Below are 16510 nucleotides of genomic sequence, written 5' to 3'. Positions count from 1 at the left end.
CGAAAGTACGACCATTTACACCTTTAAACAACCCTTATAAAACATACTCCCCACCACCCTCAGTTAAATCGGAACCCACAGACTCTTCAGAAACCGAATATAAAGAATTAGTCATGAGTAGAGATGAAGTAGAAAAGACTCTCATAGAGTGGGCCACTCAAGAAGTCAATAAACAGCCCTTTTGCATCAAGTTTCCAGAAGCCCAAAACTTCAAACTCAAATCTATGTTGATACATCTTCTTCCCACATTCAGAGGTCTAGAAACGAAGACCCGCATATATTCCTCAAGGAATTTCATGTGGTTTGTTCAGGAATGAAGCCACACGCGATAAAAAAAGACCAGATAAAGCTAATGGTATTCCCCTTTTCACTTCAAGATTCAGCAAGAGAATGGCTATATGAACTCCCATCTAGTTCCATCACCACTTGGATAGAACTTGTGAAGATGTTTTTAGAGAAATATTTTCCATAAACGTGAGTTTCCAGTTTTAGAAGAGAAATCCTTGGTATTAAATAAGGAAAAATAGAAGCTTTACACACTTACTAGAAATATTTAAAAAGCTTCTGGTTCGGTGCCCACAACATGGGATCAATGATTATCAGCTCTACAATTGCTTTTGTGAAGGTCTGACACCTATGGAGAGGCGTCTGATAAATGCTTCCAGTGGCGGTTCCTTAGGTGATATGACACCAACCGAAACCCAAGAGCTGATCGAAAAGCTGGCGATTAAATCAAAACATTCTAGTAATGAAGACGAATGGTGTAACGCCCGCAGGTTCGAGCTAGTAAATTTAGAGACAATAAGCATCAAAAATCACTTTTTGATAGAATATTATTTAGAATAAATAATCTTAACCAAGTTATAGTATATGTCACAAGGGTTCCGTACATATAAAGAACACTGAAATTCGAGTTATAACGAAGAAGTTATGACATGTCGAAGTTTTACGATAAAACCGGCATGACACCGGGAATCGTAAAAAGTGAGTTTGCGATAAAAAAAATTTAGCCTTAGATATCTACACGAAATTCGTAGTATACGTTAACCGAGAGCGTGCATAAAAAGAACGTCAAAATCAGACTTCGTATGAGGAAGTTATGATTTTTCTAAGATTTAGCATAGCAGTGCACAGCCCGGAATTCAAATTTTAGATCGACCAATTTTTAGCTGACACAACCTAATCGAGAATCAAAGATCTCGTTAATGGGACCTCAACAATATAAAGACAGATGAAAACGGACGTCGGATGACAAATTTATGAATTTTTAACAGACTTTACCTGTCTAATCCTATTAATACATAACTTTAAAAATAAATTCAAAATTAGTCGACAGAGTCTAAACGAAAGTTGTAGATTACATTGCCACCTACGTGTGGATATAAATAACGTCGAAAACGGAGCTCTTATGCAAAAGTTACGGAATTTAGAAGTCAGGACTATGTTGTTGCGAGGAGGGTGATGTGGCAAAATCATGACCATTGCTTGCTCCCCACGGCCTCGCTTCGGATGACCAACACCTGGCCTTTGTACGCGCATCGTAGGCCTCGTATGCACAGCATACTGAGTACGAGCAACGTAGCTTCGAGGGTATGCCCATCGTAGTCCGAAGCTGTGGGCTATAAATAGATGCGAAGTTTCTCTCATTTCTTCACACCTTCACCCTTCTTTCTATCTCAACACTCCAAAACTATCCCTCCCCTTCCCTAGTACTTCCTAAGTGCTATAGGCGAGTCCCTAAGTGCCAGAAGGCTCTGAGAATAAGAGTTTTTGGCTCAGAAGTTCTGCCCCCGCAGAGCCCGGTTCCTAGCCAAACCTCCTAGTAAGTAAGTTATGCTTACCCTACTTTAAGTATAGCTTATGTTTAAGTTCAATATCGTTATTATGAACTTATATATATATATATATATATATATATATATATATATATATATATATATATATATATAATATAATATAAAAAGTGTTATTATAATATCTTTTAACTACTCACGGTACGGGGAATCTGGTTTGAAGGGCCGCAAGGATTTCAGAAGTGCTTAAATGCCAAAATGGTCCTGCCCTCCGGTGTTTGACCCCTGTCAATACATAGTGGTTTAAAATTATTGTTTAATATTTATAAAACAATATCGTTCGTAAATACTCGTAATAAATATTAGACTAAAATCTAGCAGTAATGATACTAGGTTTCGCCAAAGGAAAATAGAATTGTTAGAAGCGAAGCGCTGCCCAAGTTGGAATCATCACTTTAACAAGTGAGTGCATAATTACTTTCATCTTACACATATATATGAAGTATTTAATATAAATTACGTGCTATGTGTGCATATTATCTGTGTTCTTGATATCTATGTTGGATGAACAAAATATACATGTTTTATTCGATTTAAATTGTATACATATTTTATACCTATAATTATGATGGGTAGATTAAAGATGATATGAGATAAGAGATGAAAGATGATATGAATGATGAGAGATGAAAGATGATATAGATTATGAGAAGCGATGACCCAGTCATCTAGCAGAGTATAGATGACAACCACAGACTATTCTAGACAGTCCAGTGGAACACTAGCAGATTCGCAACCTGTAGGTGTTGTGAACGATATGTTCACCAGATGTACTCTAAAAACCCATTGACATGTATTGTGGATGGACTCCCTAAAATAATATTGTCGATAAAAGAGATAAACCCTGACAGTTATGGACTTAGTTCCTAACAAATAACATCGACAACTATGGACTTAGTGTCTGTTAAATAAACCATGGCAGTGATGGACTTCGTGCCTATTCCTTAGGAAAATCCTTAGGAATAAATATTAATGAATAAATGATTCTTAGGGTAGATCCTTAAGAAATAAAGAAGATAATGGGGATGGGTAATTGGGTTAATTGTTTGCGGATGAAACATAATAACTTTATTATTGTGGGTTGAAAACCCTATGTACTCATCAGGTTTCCCAACCTGACCCACTCAGTTTATTTGTATCATAGGTATCGACACGAAGCTACATTACACTGAGAGATTAAAGGAGATGTAAATCACTAGTGTAAATGAATGTAATGTCTGTTTATGCTTATGTTTCTGTATTTACGATGACATCCCAAAGTTCTAATATAAACAAAAATACATTTCTTCGGAAATGCTTTAATAATATATTTATCAGGTTTTTTGGGAACAAATTCCGCAATATTATTCTTTCAAATGAATACTCTGATTTTCAAAACAACATAAATAATTTTTTAAAATGACTGTGAATTTGGGGATGTCATAAATGGTATTCGGATCAGCGAAGGGGAGTCAAAGAATTCAGCAATGCTCATCTGGAGTCTCAGATTTCTGAAATGGCAAAGGTTGTTCTTCTCCTGACAAAGGAAAAAATAACTGCAAAGAAACCAAGTGGAATCTACTTGAAGACGAAACATCTAACAGATACGTATACATTACTGCAAGAGGATACAATTGTTGTAAAAGTTGTTGGGGGATATCAGAACAATTATCAGAATAATTTTCATCAGAAACAGCAATATGAGATGCCACCCGGATTCCATCAGCAACAAAATTATCAGCTGTCGGGCTTTCAGCAGAACTTTCAACAGAAAAATTTTCAGAACCCGAATTACCATAATCAATCTTCAAATCAGCAACACAGCAGTTCCAGCGTGGCCTTACAAGATATAGTGAAGAGTCTTGCCACGAGCACCCAAGCATTCGAGACAGAAACCAGATCTAGTATCAAGAATCTAGAACAGCAAGTGTCTCAACTTGCCACTTCTGTGGGTCTTCTGGAATCTCAAGGAAAGTTACTAAGCCACACTGAAAATAATCTGAAGCACAGTGTGAGTGCTATTTCCTTGAGAAGTGGGAAAAGTTATGAAGGCTCAGGTGCATTTGAACTAGAAAACGAAGCTGATGAAGAATACGAAGAAGTTCTTGTTGAAAAAGAAAATGTAAAAGAATCAGAAAAAGAATAAGAAGAGTTTGGAGATGTTTTGGTTGAAGAAGATGCTGAAAAGATAAAGGAACAGAAACTCCACAACCAGTGAAGCCGAATCTGAAGGAGTACAAGCCCTTACCACCCTTTCCATCAAGACTAAAGAGTAAGAAGCACGAAAGAGAGGATTAAGATATTATGGAAATGTTTCGTAATTTTGAGGTAAATCTTCCACTTTTAGATGTTATCAAACACATCCCTCGTTATGCCAATTTTCTGAAAAATTTATGTATTTTCTAAGAAAAAGATGAAATTTAAAGAAACTATCAAAGCTGGCGAAAATATTTCCTCTATTTTACAAAAAGGTTTGCCTCCAAAGTGCAAGGATCCGGGGATTTTCTCGATTCCTTGTAAATTGGGGAACCTTAATTTTCCAAAAGTCATGCTTGACTTAGGAGCTACAGTCAATGTCCATTCCTATTCTGATTTTGAAAATATAAAAATGGGAACTTTACAAAAGACCGGGACAATTATCCAGTTGGCTGACCATTCGACGGTACACCCAAAAGGTGTACTGGAGGATGTTCTTGTCCAAGTGGATAATCTGATCTTTCCCGCTGATTTTTATATTTTGGACATGAGAAATTTGGACACTTCAGATACAAATTCTATCATTTTAGGAAGGTCATTTATGAAAACTGCAAAAACAAAAATAGATGTTTTTAATGGCACGATTTCAATGGAATTTGATGAGGAGGTGGTTAATTTTAAAATTAATGATGATAATTTTCCTTCTCGTAATATTTCTATAAATTATTTGGGTACCAAAAGTCCTTTATGTGAGGACTCCTGTGAGTTTTCTAATATCTATATGCAAGGAATATTTGTAGATATGAATTGATCAAACACATCAGAAGAGCTTAAAAATGGACATCTTTGGGAAAAGAAGTAAAATTAATTGTTGAAAAGAAGTTATTTGAAGGGGCTGAGATGGATTTGATCGGAGATAAGCTTGGGGAGGAAGAAAAGAGGATTTTTGGAAAAATGATTCAAGAAAAAGTGATGATTTCTGCTGAGAAAGTTTCTGAAAAGAAAAAATCTAAAAAGAAGAAAAATTAAAGATAATAAGGAGAAGAATTATAGAAAGCAGAAGATCAGAATGAGAAAGAAGTTTAAAAATCTGAAAGACTTATCTGAAGACAATCTGGAGACTTTTCAGTTTGTTGAATAAGTTCCAGATCCACCAAGCAAAGTTAAATCCAAGTCAAGTTGAAGAAATCTGAAATTCAAAGTCAAATCCAAGTCAAGTTCAAGTCGAAATCAAGAGCCAAGCAAAGTTAGATCTGAAGAGTTGATCAAGACAAAAAAGATGTGTGGTATAATGAGATTGATCCCTCGATAGTGGAATCATAGGGGTAAGCTTGGATTTTCTGTCCATAATGGAGCTTACCGCATTTACTGGACGAGTTCGGAAAAAGGAGTGGTCGGTCATGCTAAGTTTTTATTAACGAGTTTTCGTGTAATTATTTTTAAAAATACACTGTTTTCACAAATTTAATTCGGCGTAAAAACTATTTGGTCCAACTTGGTTTGACTTATTAAATATGAATTCTGAATATGCAATAAAGGTATTGAGAATGTTGTCTAGGTAGTGATTTCATTGGAGCTTCCTCGCTGTGAAATCTGATCATGTGAAGAAAAAATATGAAGTATTTTTATTTTCCTTTATTTTATTCTAAATTCTTTTTAGGTCATTTACATCTTTCCATTTGCTTATAATGTTTAATCTTTTTTCTTACTTGAGGGCATGTAACGTTCGAGCTTGGGGAGATTTGATAGATGTCATTTTATGCATCTTTTAGGGTAGTTTTCATTATCATTTAGCATCATATTTTTTACATTTGCATGTCATTTGTTTAAATAATGTTCAACTCATGCATTTTATCAGAATTCCCGTACTGCTAACATTTTTTGTGTCAAATTTCAGATAGTTCGAATGGAGCAGTAATTTGGGAGCAGTTGGATGCATATTTATAGCATAAATGGAGCTGGAATTGAAGAAGGATGCTAAGGAATAAAAAGGAGCGCTTAAACTAATGAATCGCGTCTGATACAAGCCAGGAACCCAGATCTGCGATCGCATTTTTGCCACGAAGTTTCCGAGGGTCGAAATAAGTCATCTGGAGGCCGTTTGAGCAAAAAAGACCAAATATGCAATCGCATAAAGCATTTCTGCGATCGTATTTTCTTCCTGCAACTCCAGAAACTTCAAATTTGGCTTCGTACTTCATTCAGACGCAATCCTGAAAAAAATTCAAAAATATGCAATCGCATAAAGCATATATGTGATTGTATTTATTGCCCAAAGTCCCGAAAACGTCGAAAATAGCATCTTGCGTCATTTAGGGGTATATCTGGAAAAAAAGTGGAAAATATGCGATCTCATTTTCCAGACCTGCGATCGCATTTTTCAGTTTCTTTCTTCGGAAGTTTCCGTCTCGCATATAAATACGACCCTCGTTTTCATATTCAGAAGAGAGACGATTCCATACGGCAGAATACCCTTCTAAAGACGACTTCTGATACCTTTTCAGTGATTTCTGAAGATCTGAAGGCTGCGAATCATCTCAATCGTTTAGTTTAGAAGATTGATCAGTTCGTTAGTTTTAGTTCGTTTTTAGCCATGTCTGGCTAAACCTTAGTTTTCAGTTTTGCATAGACTAGTACTTTTCATATGATTAGTTTTCAGATCTGGTTTTCTTTTTGTGTTTCTATCTAGATTTTTCAGTTTTGAGCTTAATGAATGTTTGATTTTTAATTCTTATTAGGCTAATCACCTAGCTAGGGTTTTATCATTCCATTTAATCAGTTAATTGAATCTGTAACTGTTCTTGTCAACTGGTAAAAGTAACAAGTATCAGATTGGTTCCGTGTTTGGGATTTAACTCTGATATAAACTATAAAAATCATATCTTTACGCTTCCGAAGTTGTAAGGTTTGGCTATTGTTAGGAATTTTACACATATCATAAAGTTGCTTTTCTGATTTAATTAAGAGTTTGTTTAATTGAATAGTAAAAAGTTAGGGTTAATTCAAAGAGCTTGTTTTGATTAACTAATTTAGGTAAAAAGAGATTATACTAGAGCTTGTTAGTTTTTCTCAGTACCAACTTACATAGAACACATTTAGAATAACCAGATCTGAACTGATTGCATGATTAGGAAAGTCGCAGTAGATCTGAAATCGTTTTTATTATTGATTTTCGTTTAGTTTATTTTCACTGAAATTTTAGTTTTTAGTTTAATTCAAAATCTCCCTTTTATAATTTTTGTTTTTGACTAGAATGTGCCTGATGCAAAAAGGAATTGACCATTACGTTGTGTCCCTAAGGATTCGACCCTGCTTCCCTGTGCTATATTTTTTAGTGCAACCAACAATGAAAATTTTATTTGCTTAATATGTCTGCGACAACGTGTAAACAGTCTCCAAATGGAGAGCTTGATTGATCCACACAACTGTTATCTTCGATTTACTAAGGTAATTTGATAGTTGAGAATATATGACAAAACTACCCCTTTGTGTTTGTTTTAGTCTTCCCAGGGTGACAGAAGACATTTCTTGAAGAGTCGTTATCAAGCAGGCTACTGAAACCTATTGAACAAAAACAACAACTTTTGGGTTCCATCGCTTTTTTCTTTTAGGCATGAAAAGACAAGACCATGTAGTCTTTGCAACCCACTTGATCAGTCAAATGTGCACTATACTTTCAATTTAATGTCCCACATTAGGAGTACTTTGCTTTCCCTTTTTCCATTGTAGAATAGAAAAATTCAAAGCACGCCTAGTAACACTAAAAATTAACTAAAGAGAATAATGTTAGGAGAAGATAAAGTAACTAGATTTCAAATATAAAAAATGTACAAAAGCTGTAGAAAGTTGCAAAAGAAAACTCTATTTAATTCATATGAAAGAGGCGTATATATATAGGCTTACACAATAATGTGGGAGCATCCTAGGAAAACGATAGAATAGTATTTTAACCTAAATAACCAATAAAGGGAAGAACCATTCTTTTATCAAACCAAAAGTGACCTTTTAATTCTCTAAAAGCATAAGAACCGACCAAACCCTCTACCACTCTATTTTATTCAAACTCTAAAGCAAACTAAAATAAACAAAAGAATATTGAACATAAATTCTGTACAAATCTTTTGAACACAAACATCTAGATCATGGACAATTTTTTTTTTTTGGTGAAAGAGACAACTAATATGTGAACAAAGCTTCAGACTCTCTCATATCTTCAAAACATAACAAATAACCTTAGGGACCCATTTGAGATTAGGTTTAGAATGCCTTTGATTAGATGAAGAAATGTCAGCTCCAGGATTATGAACTCCCTTTTTATCTAGATGATTGTATAAGATTTCTTCTTCTTATGATTTTCGAGTTTCTGAAAAAATGCTTGAACTTCTAAATCTTGAATGTATCAGAAAACCCGCTCTGATACCACTTGTAGCTTCGTAGATTGGATACAAACAAGTTATAATGAAGAAAAAGGATTATCACAAAGATAATTTTTCACTAAGAAAAGTTCTCATCAAGAGAACGGATGCACAAAGCAAATGGTAGAAAGCCAACGAGTACAATCTGAGAACTCACCAAGAACTCTCATATCTATCTCTACAAAAAACTCTAACTATCAAAATGCAATACAAAAATCAACTCTCAACTAATGAGAGAGGCTAGTATAAATACTACTCTAAACCTAGGAGATAAAACTTCTATAGATTCACCAGATCTTTGGTTATATCAAATCCCTAATTTGATGGGATTGATTCTTCAATGATAAATGCAGATCTGGTATTTAAGGAATGGATCAGATCAGACCTTCAGGAAACATCTTCACCAAGTAAATTTGATCAGCTCCAGATTCGGATATCAGCACCAGTACATCATACGCAGATAACGGGAATTAGCATCAGGGAGCCACACGTTGATCAGAGCATCAGCGTCAGCGTCAGGGAGTCACACACTGATAAGAGCATCAGCGTCTGCATCAGGTAGTCACACGCTGATCAACTTCAGCTTCAGCATCAGCGTCAGCTTCAGCAGAGTATAATCATTAGTATGTATCATCAGTGAATCACTAGATTAGTGTATCATCAGTGTAAGACCTTCATCATATGGACACACTGATTAGTCTTCAGTGGATGGTGTCTTTGTGCCTTTGGTGCTGATAAAGTCTTCATGGGCTTTTGCTCATTAGGAGCTGATCTTCAGTCTTTAACATATTATTTACACTTGTTTATACAAGACTGACTGTCTATAATGAGAATATGACCGTAACTATAATGTATATATTTTGCATCATCAAATTTACACAAATAGGTCCCCAACAACATTACCTTGTGAATTTGGCAATTCAACAAAAACATATGCTTTGGCCGACTCGGAGGCAAGTATAAATCTAATGCCTTAATATTTCTATAAGAAGCTTGAGTTACCAAAGTTGAAGACCACTAACATGGCTATCTACATGGCAGATCGATCAATCACATACCCCCGTGGCATTGTCGAAGACTTATTGGTTAAAGTCGGGAAATTTGTATTTCAGGTGAACTTCGTAGTACTAGATATTAAGGAGGATGAAGAATTACCAATAATCTTAGGAAGTCCTTACCTAAGTACCGCTCATGCCCTCGTAGATATTCATGATTCCAGACTTTCTCTACGAGTTGGGGACGAAGAAATAACATTTGGAGTTGATAGAAAATCCACAAGTTTGGGAGCCAATAATGATGTATTCTTTATGAAAGAGATGAATGAAGAAGAAGAAAAAGGTAAAAAAAAAGATGAGTGTGATGAATTTGAGAATATGATGGAAGAATAGTTACTAGTATGGGAGAAACCTTTTCCAAAAGAAGAGGAATCAAAATAAGATGTGAATCATACAAAGCCTCGAGCTTCAGTTCCATTGATTTTTGAGGTAGTTGCTTTTACAAGGCCTCCGAATCAACTCACGAAGAGGAATGAAGAAAAAGAAGAAAAGATCATAGAGTCGAATTTTGAAATGATAAATGTGAAGATTAAATCCGAAAGAGATAAGACGAGAGATGAAGAAGTGGGAGTAAAGGTTGGAGTGAAGCGCAAGTACGAAGAAAATACCAACCCAAAAAAAGAAAGAGAACTCGAAAAAGGCATATAACAGAAGGGTGGCGGCTTACAAAAGGAAGTGACTCAAGATGATGGAGAACAGGGAGATCCCACTCCTATCCACAATAACGTAGAGCGGGAAGGAGTCCTGCTCACGACTCCTACAAACAATCACTTTCGGGAGGCAACCCGTGTTTGGTTTGAATTTTCTTTTTCTTATCTTTTAGTTTGTTTTCCGTTTTTTGTTTAATTTTTGTTTAGAATAAATTGTTTTCTTGTCTTTATTCTCCAACTTTATTCAAGTGTAGGGATTAATTGGAGCATGTTGTGGTTTTATTCTCAACAAAAGCTTTAAAATAACATATGGGTTTTTGGAACTTAATAACACCCACGACGTGGACATCACATGCCCACGACATGGGATTTGATAATGTCCCATTTTTTGAAACGCAAATCATCACGAAATGGGAGTCTATACGCCATGATGTGACGAAATGGGAGGGACCAGGGACATTTAAACCCTAAATTCATGTTCATTTTATACATTCTAAACTAAAATCACGAAGTGAACTCTCCACTCCTGCCCCACACTTCGAATTTTCGGCAAAATCTCTAATTCCTTCTACTTTTTGTGTGTAGTCCACTTCAAAGGTATGATTTCTTTACCCATTACAATTAACTTTTCTAGGTTTCATTTTTTTAGCAATATGTGTGATTTTAGGGTAGAGGTTGTCAAAATTTCAAAATTTTACTATGAAATCGAGAATGCGTGTTTGATAAATGTGTTTATAATGGTACTTTGATGAAACCATTTGCATATTGTGGAAACATTTTGGTTAGAACAGGTCTCGATTGGCAAAACTGCCTTACGAGTGTTGCCACGACGTAACAAGGTCTCTGTCATGTCGTGGGAACTGGATTCACAAAAACAATTTTTATTTTGTTTTGCTAATTTGTTGGTGTTGTGTTGTATGGTTTGTTTGATCATTATTTTGCAGGAAATGGCACCAAGAAGAGCACCCCAACAAAACCAAGGAGATGTTTCAAACCTACAACCATTTTATCAATTTCCGCAAGATATTTCATAAGATGTTTTAATGAACTACAACAACCGGTTGGGATGGATACATAACATGATTTTTCTATTGCACATGTTATAGATTGGGGATGATTGAGAATTATCGGGATTATGGATCAGGTGGATCAACAATTGAACAAATTATATGTCGCGGGCATATTTTCATTCTCATGTAATGGGTAGAGGAACTTTTTTGCTATTCAAGAACCCGTTTATCGGTAATTTTCTGTTGAGTTCTTTGCCACCATCAACTTTAAAGAGAAGACGGTGGATCCATATTTTGAACAAGCACTCGCATTCCGACTCAGAGGAGAATATCGAGAGTGTATTTTGGCGGATTTTGCATGGAATGGGGTTATATGATAAAAATGAAGCTACGTCTCCTCAATTTGCTATGTTCTTACAAGCTTCTTCTCGAAATTTTTCAGTGGGGATCCAATATTTCGTGTTTTGGCAACCAGTTGCAAATAGGTATATGACTCGAAATCTTCACAAGAGAGTTATATTTGATCTCCTATTCACCGTTGCATCCACCGCCTTATTACTTTTAGCATACCCCACAAGCGGCATGGTGACAAGGTTCCGAGCCAAAACCTTTTCTACTTATGGAGCATTATCACTCTCAGAGTTTTCTACAACATTCTCTACATTTTGGCTAGATTTTTAGGAGAGAAGGCGGTGAGCTCAAGAGCGGGAAGTCCGATTACTGGTAGACATTTTGTGACCCGACTTACAAAATCATATGGAATTTTGATCCAGGGCATGGTTCTTTCTTTGAATTTTATTCCGGGAAACGATCTCACCATCCATAATTTAGAGACGATGAGAGTGGTAGTAAACATTGGAGGTATGTATGGGATACCGATGGGTGACCTAGAGTTACCGATTGAAGGTGTAGAGGAGTCGAGGCCACGAGGACGACAGAATGTGCGACCAAGAGGTGGAGAACAAGCCCAACCACCACTACCCGATGTACCCATAGGAGGTCCTACTATAGATCCATTTCACACTCTAGTCGAGAATTACTTGGACAAATTACATGGTGGAGTGTCTTGTTTGGGATTTATAAATGATATGATGTTTAATCATATGGGACTCGTTAGATCGGAGAACATTCGCTTCAATTTCCTTACATACCGACATGGCAAGAATTGTAAACATGAGGTGACGATGGAGCGGGGACGAGTGGAGCATGAGATGATGATGAGGAGTGACCTTTATCCTTTATTTTATTTTTATGTTTTATTTTGTTTGTTTTAATTTAGACTAATTCTATGTTTTTTGTTATTTTGGTGTGTTTTGTTTTAAGTTTGTAACCGAATGATAATATTGTTTCCTTGTTTTACTTTAGGATTTTGGTTTTTCTTTGGTCTCATAGAAAATTATTTTACTATCAAAAGAGAAAGTCGTGAGAGAGTTTTGAAGATTATAATCGAGAGCCACGACTTTTAATAAATGTGGGGTGCGCGTTGAGTTTGTAAGAGACGTTATTTTTAGAATTTTTGGGGACCTAAGTGCATAAATACGTGCCAAATTTGAAGACTTAAGTTGGAGAATGATATTACCAATTTGAATCATTTTGAAGATTTCCCAATTCTGAGATAATCAGCTCCCACGACGTGGAGGCTCTACTGTCACGTCGTGGATGTTTATTTCATCGCGATCCGGAAACATTACCCTTCATTCCCACGGTGTGGAGTCTATATTGCTACGTGGTGTGGCCTGCATTAATCGTGAATAAGAGATTTCTCAGATTCGATGCTACGACGTGGTCAACACTTTCCTGTGTCGTGTTTTCTGCAACTTTTTGCAATCTTTTGCACCATATTTTAGAATTCGGTGTGCTTGGTTTCATTTTTCCAGCACATTAAGGAGCAGCATAGTCTAGTTTCTAGAAATTTTTCGAGATGTCAATGATATTCGCAAAACAATCAATTTGATCTCGCCACTACTACCCAAGGGAGTCTGTTCTTTTTTTTTCTCCTTTTTATTTGCTTCTATGTGCTTTCTATTATTTTATGTATACAATGAGGGCATTACATAAAATTAGTGTGGGGTAGGGGGTCGAAAAATGATTTCAAGCATTAAAAGGTTTTTTTTTTGAAAAATGCTAGATTTTTAAAAATTTTAAGTATATTATATAGACTTGCAAAAATAGTCTAATTTAAAAAAAAATCTGGTACATTTTAATTTTTAATATTATTGCGTTGGGACTAGTTTGCTAGTGTTGTCTAAGATGATTCAAGGAGAACTCTAAGATTTAGTCGAGCCAATTTGTTATAATGTATTTGTGGCTTCCTAGTTCTAGTGAAATCATGAGACAAAAACGCGACCTTGTATAGTTTGAGGGACATAATAAGTTTTGCTTTGTGAATACATAGACCCAATAAGAAGGCTACTGGTGACGATTTATCTCCTAGGTCATTTTTGTTAAAATAAAGCAAGTCAATTTTTCAAGTTTATCTATTTAATTTCTGCATTTTGAGTCTAGTTATATATAAAAATAGTTAACAGTTCAGGAAATATGTGGCCTTTGAGACTTAGTGAGTATTTCCCTCAGGGATATTTATATCTATCGACCTATTTGTAAAAACTTGGATGGGTGGAAAGAAAATCGTTACATGGGTTTCATCGAAAGTCATGGGTTACATTAGTGGCCTAAGGAATTTCAAGTACTCCAATGAATTTCTTAGAAAGTCATGAACTACAGTATTAATATAAATAAAGTTATTTATTTGCCTATTTATGTGAAAGTCGAAGTTATGAGAAAATATTTTTAAAAAAATGAGAAAAGTTGTGAAAATATATATAAAAAGGAGAGAAAAAGTTCCAAAAATATGAAGTTGTAATAAAGTATAGTTATATTTTTAGGTTAATTATATTATATAGTATTTTCCTTTTTAAATTCGTGTCACTTGGAATTTGACAAAAACTTTTGAAATGAAAGGGGGCAAATAAAAGGCATAGGTGGTAGGAATGTCAAAAATAAATGCTGTTCAAAATAAGTGGGAAATATTTATAAGACTTGTGAGTATTTAGGATTGGGAATAATTAGGTAAATTAGACATAAAGACATGCATTGAGGCTAGGGGTGTCAATTTATGACACGACACGACAAAAATACACGACACGAAACGAAATCAGGACGAAATCAAAATTCGAATTCGTTTTCGTGTCGTGTTCGTGTCAAGTTTAAAAAACACGATGTCGTGTTCGTGTTTACAAATCCACACGAAATTGACACGATTGAGCATGTGTTTATCGTGTTTATCGTTTTTATCGTGTTATATATGATTAAATATGAATTAAATAAAATAATAGTTATGTAATATTATCTTTGTCGTGTCGTGTTGTCGTTTTTTAATTGGTTCGTTTTCGTGTTACAAAAAATAATAGTTATGTAATATTATCGTGTCGTGTTCGTGTTACAAAAAACTTTGTCGTGTCGTGTCGTGTCAGACAAAAACACGAAACGACGGCCCGATTTGACAGACATTTTCCTTTTTAAATTCTTGTCACTTGGAATTTGACAAAAACTTTTGAAATGAAAGGGGGCAAATAAAAGGCATAGGTGGTAGGAATGTCAAAAATAAATGCTGTTCAAAATAAGTGGGAAATATTTATAAGGCTTGTGAGTATTTAGGATTGGGAATAATTAGGTAAATTAGACATAAATACATGCATTGAGGCAAGACATAGTTAGTGAGTTCAAATTTGATTGTTTTGTGTGATATTGGTGGGCAATGTTGTAATGTGATGTATTGAAATAAAGTTTTGCTTGAAGACAATCAAAAGACAAGTGTGAGGTATTTTGATATTGCTATATATATATATATATATATATATATATATATATATATATATATATATATATATATGAATTATGTCAATACATTTTAGCTATAAATTGGTTAAATACAAAGATATTTGGTACTTACAACGTATAAATTCTATTTTGTAGCCAAAAAGGATATTCTCAAGGAGAAATAACCAAAAATGGACAAAGATGGAAACCTGGAGGTTAGAGCATGCATAAAGAAGAAAGAAGAGAAGTAAAATGTGCACTTAGTGGATGCTACGTCGTCGTAACTATATTCCCACGACATGGTGGCTTAGAAGATTCTCAATGATCTGCATGAAGTCTTGAAGCCCACGGAAGAAAATTAATTTCCATGACGTAGAGAGAATTGTGCCACATCGTAGAAGCTGGAATATGAAGAGTATAAATATCGACTTTTAGGTCAAATTTCGGGAAATCCAGAAGAGAGTTGCGACAAAAAACAAAACAAGAATTCTGAGGAATCCATATGAGGCTAGAATTCGATTGGAGAACAAGGATTAGAGAGATTTATAATGAAGATCATCAACAATCATTCGGTTTTGCTAGTTTTGACTATGTTTAATCTAGTTTGCTCTATGTTTATGTGTGCTTTTACTTTGATCAGGGGCTAATGTAACGCCCCGTTTTCAGTTATCTATTTATATATACTTATAAAGGAATCATTTTTCCTTTCACCACATTCATTTGAAACTCCCATGACTTTTCAATTTCTTTCTAATAATGATTATAAGTTGGTTAATAAGGTTAAATAAATATAAAACCTAAAACGTAATCATATATAAACTAATTTTCAATATTAAAAGAATATCTTTACTTCTACTTATAAAGTTATGTTTTTAAAATTTTAACATATTATACTTGATTTATTAGTTCTAATATGTTGTTGTATGTAAACCATTATTATTTTAAAGCTACAACTTTTGAACAATTTATATAAAATACTTAAATTGTTAATTTAAATATAACATTACAGAGTCAACTTAAATATAAATTTTAGTTAAACTTAAACAACCCAAATAATATTTTGTAAATAGTTAAAAGTGATAAATTATAGTGTCTATATATATATATATATATATATATATATATATATATATATATATACATACCATTTTTGTTACTGTGACATAAACTATGACATAAATATCATTTTTAGAAAACAAATAGTTTTGTTTTTAGATAACGTATTTGTTTGTATCGAATTTTAATACTAGCTCTTATGAGCCATCTAGCATCATGAATATGATTATTGTTTAAAATCGTACCTAGATTAGTAGGTTTGTAAGAATCCTTAGATTTTGCTCAGAATTATTTATAGATTCTTGGATTTGTTGTATTCTTAAAAGAATATCTCTATTAGGAATACAATTCATCAAGATTTTGTTAGACATAATTAAATAATTCAAGCATGAATTTGATTAATTTGATTATTAAAAACGAGTACTATTTTAACAAAAATTTCAAATCTTGTAGAATTAATAGTTAGAATAACTCGAA

At 34.3% G+C, this 16510-nt stretch overlaps 1 protein-coding gene across 1 annotated transcript; it reads left to right on the top strand.

Moving 5' to 3' along the window:
• The first annotated feature begins 4245 nt into the window (after nt 1-4245).
• On the top strand, nt 4246-5057 carry LOC145112008 (uncharacterized). The gene is made up of 2 exons (XM_079048225.1): nt 4246-4735; nt 4921-5057. Exons 1-2 carry the CDS (start codon nt 4246-4248, stop codon nt 5055-5057), a joined length of 627 nt encoding a protein of 208 aa, XP_078904351.1.
• Nucleotides 5058-16510: the final 11453 nt, after the last annotated feature.

Source organism: Lactuca virosa, chromosome 1 (genome assembly GCF_052849685.1).
Source record: "Lactuca virosa cultivar CGN04683 chromosome 1, Lactuca_virosa_CGN04683_v6, whole genome shotgun sequence".
NCBI classification, from domain to species: domain Eukaryota; kingdom Viridiplantae; phylum Streptophyta; class Magnoliopsida; order Asterales; family Asteraceae; genus Lactuca; species Lactuca virosa.
Note: the sequence above shows the minus strand (reverse complement) of the source record. Positions and strands in the feature narration are given on the sequence as shown.

Bases quoted from the DNA above. Each gene is read 5' to 3' on its own strand.
- LOC145112008 (XM_079048225.1), top strand. From the start codon at position 4,246: ATGAAATTTAAAGAAACTATCAAAGCTGGCGAAAATATTTCCTCTATT. The intron at 4,736-4,920 runs GTAATATTTCTA...AGTTATTTGAAG, and splicing joins TGATGATAATTTTCCTTCTC to GGGCTGAGATGGATTTGATC.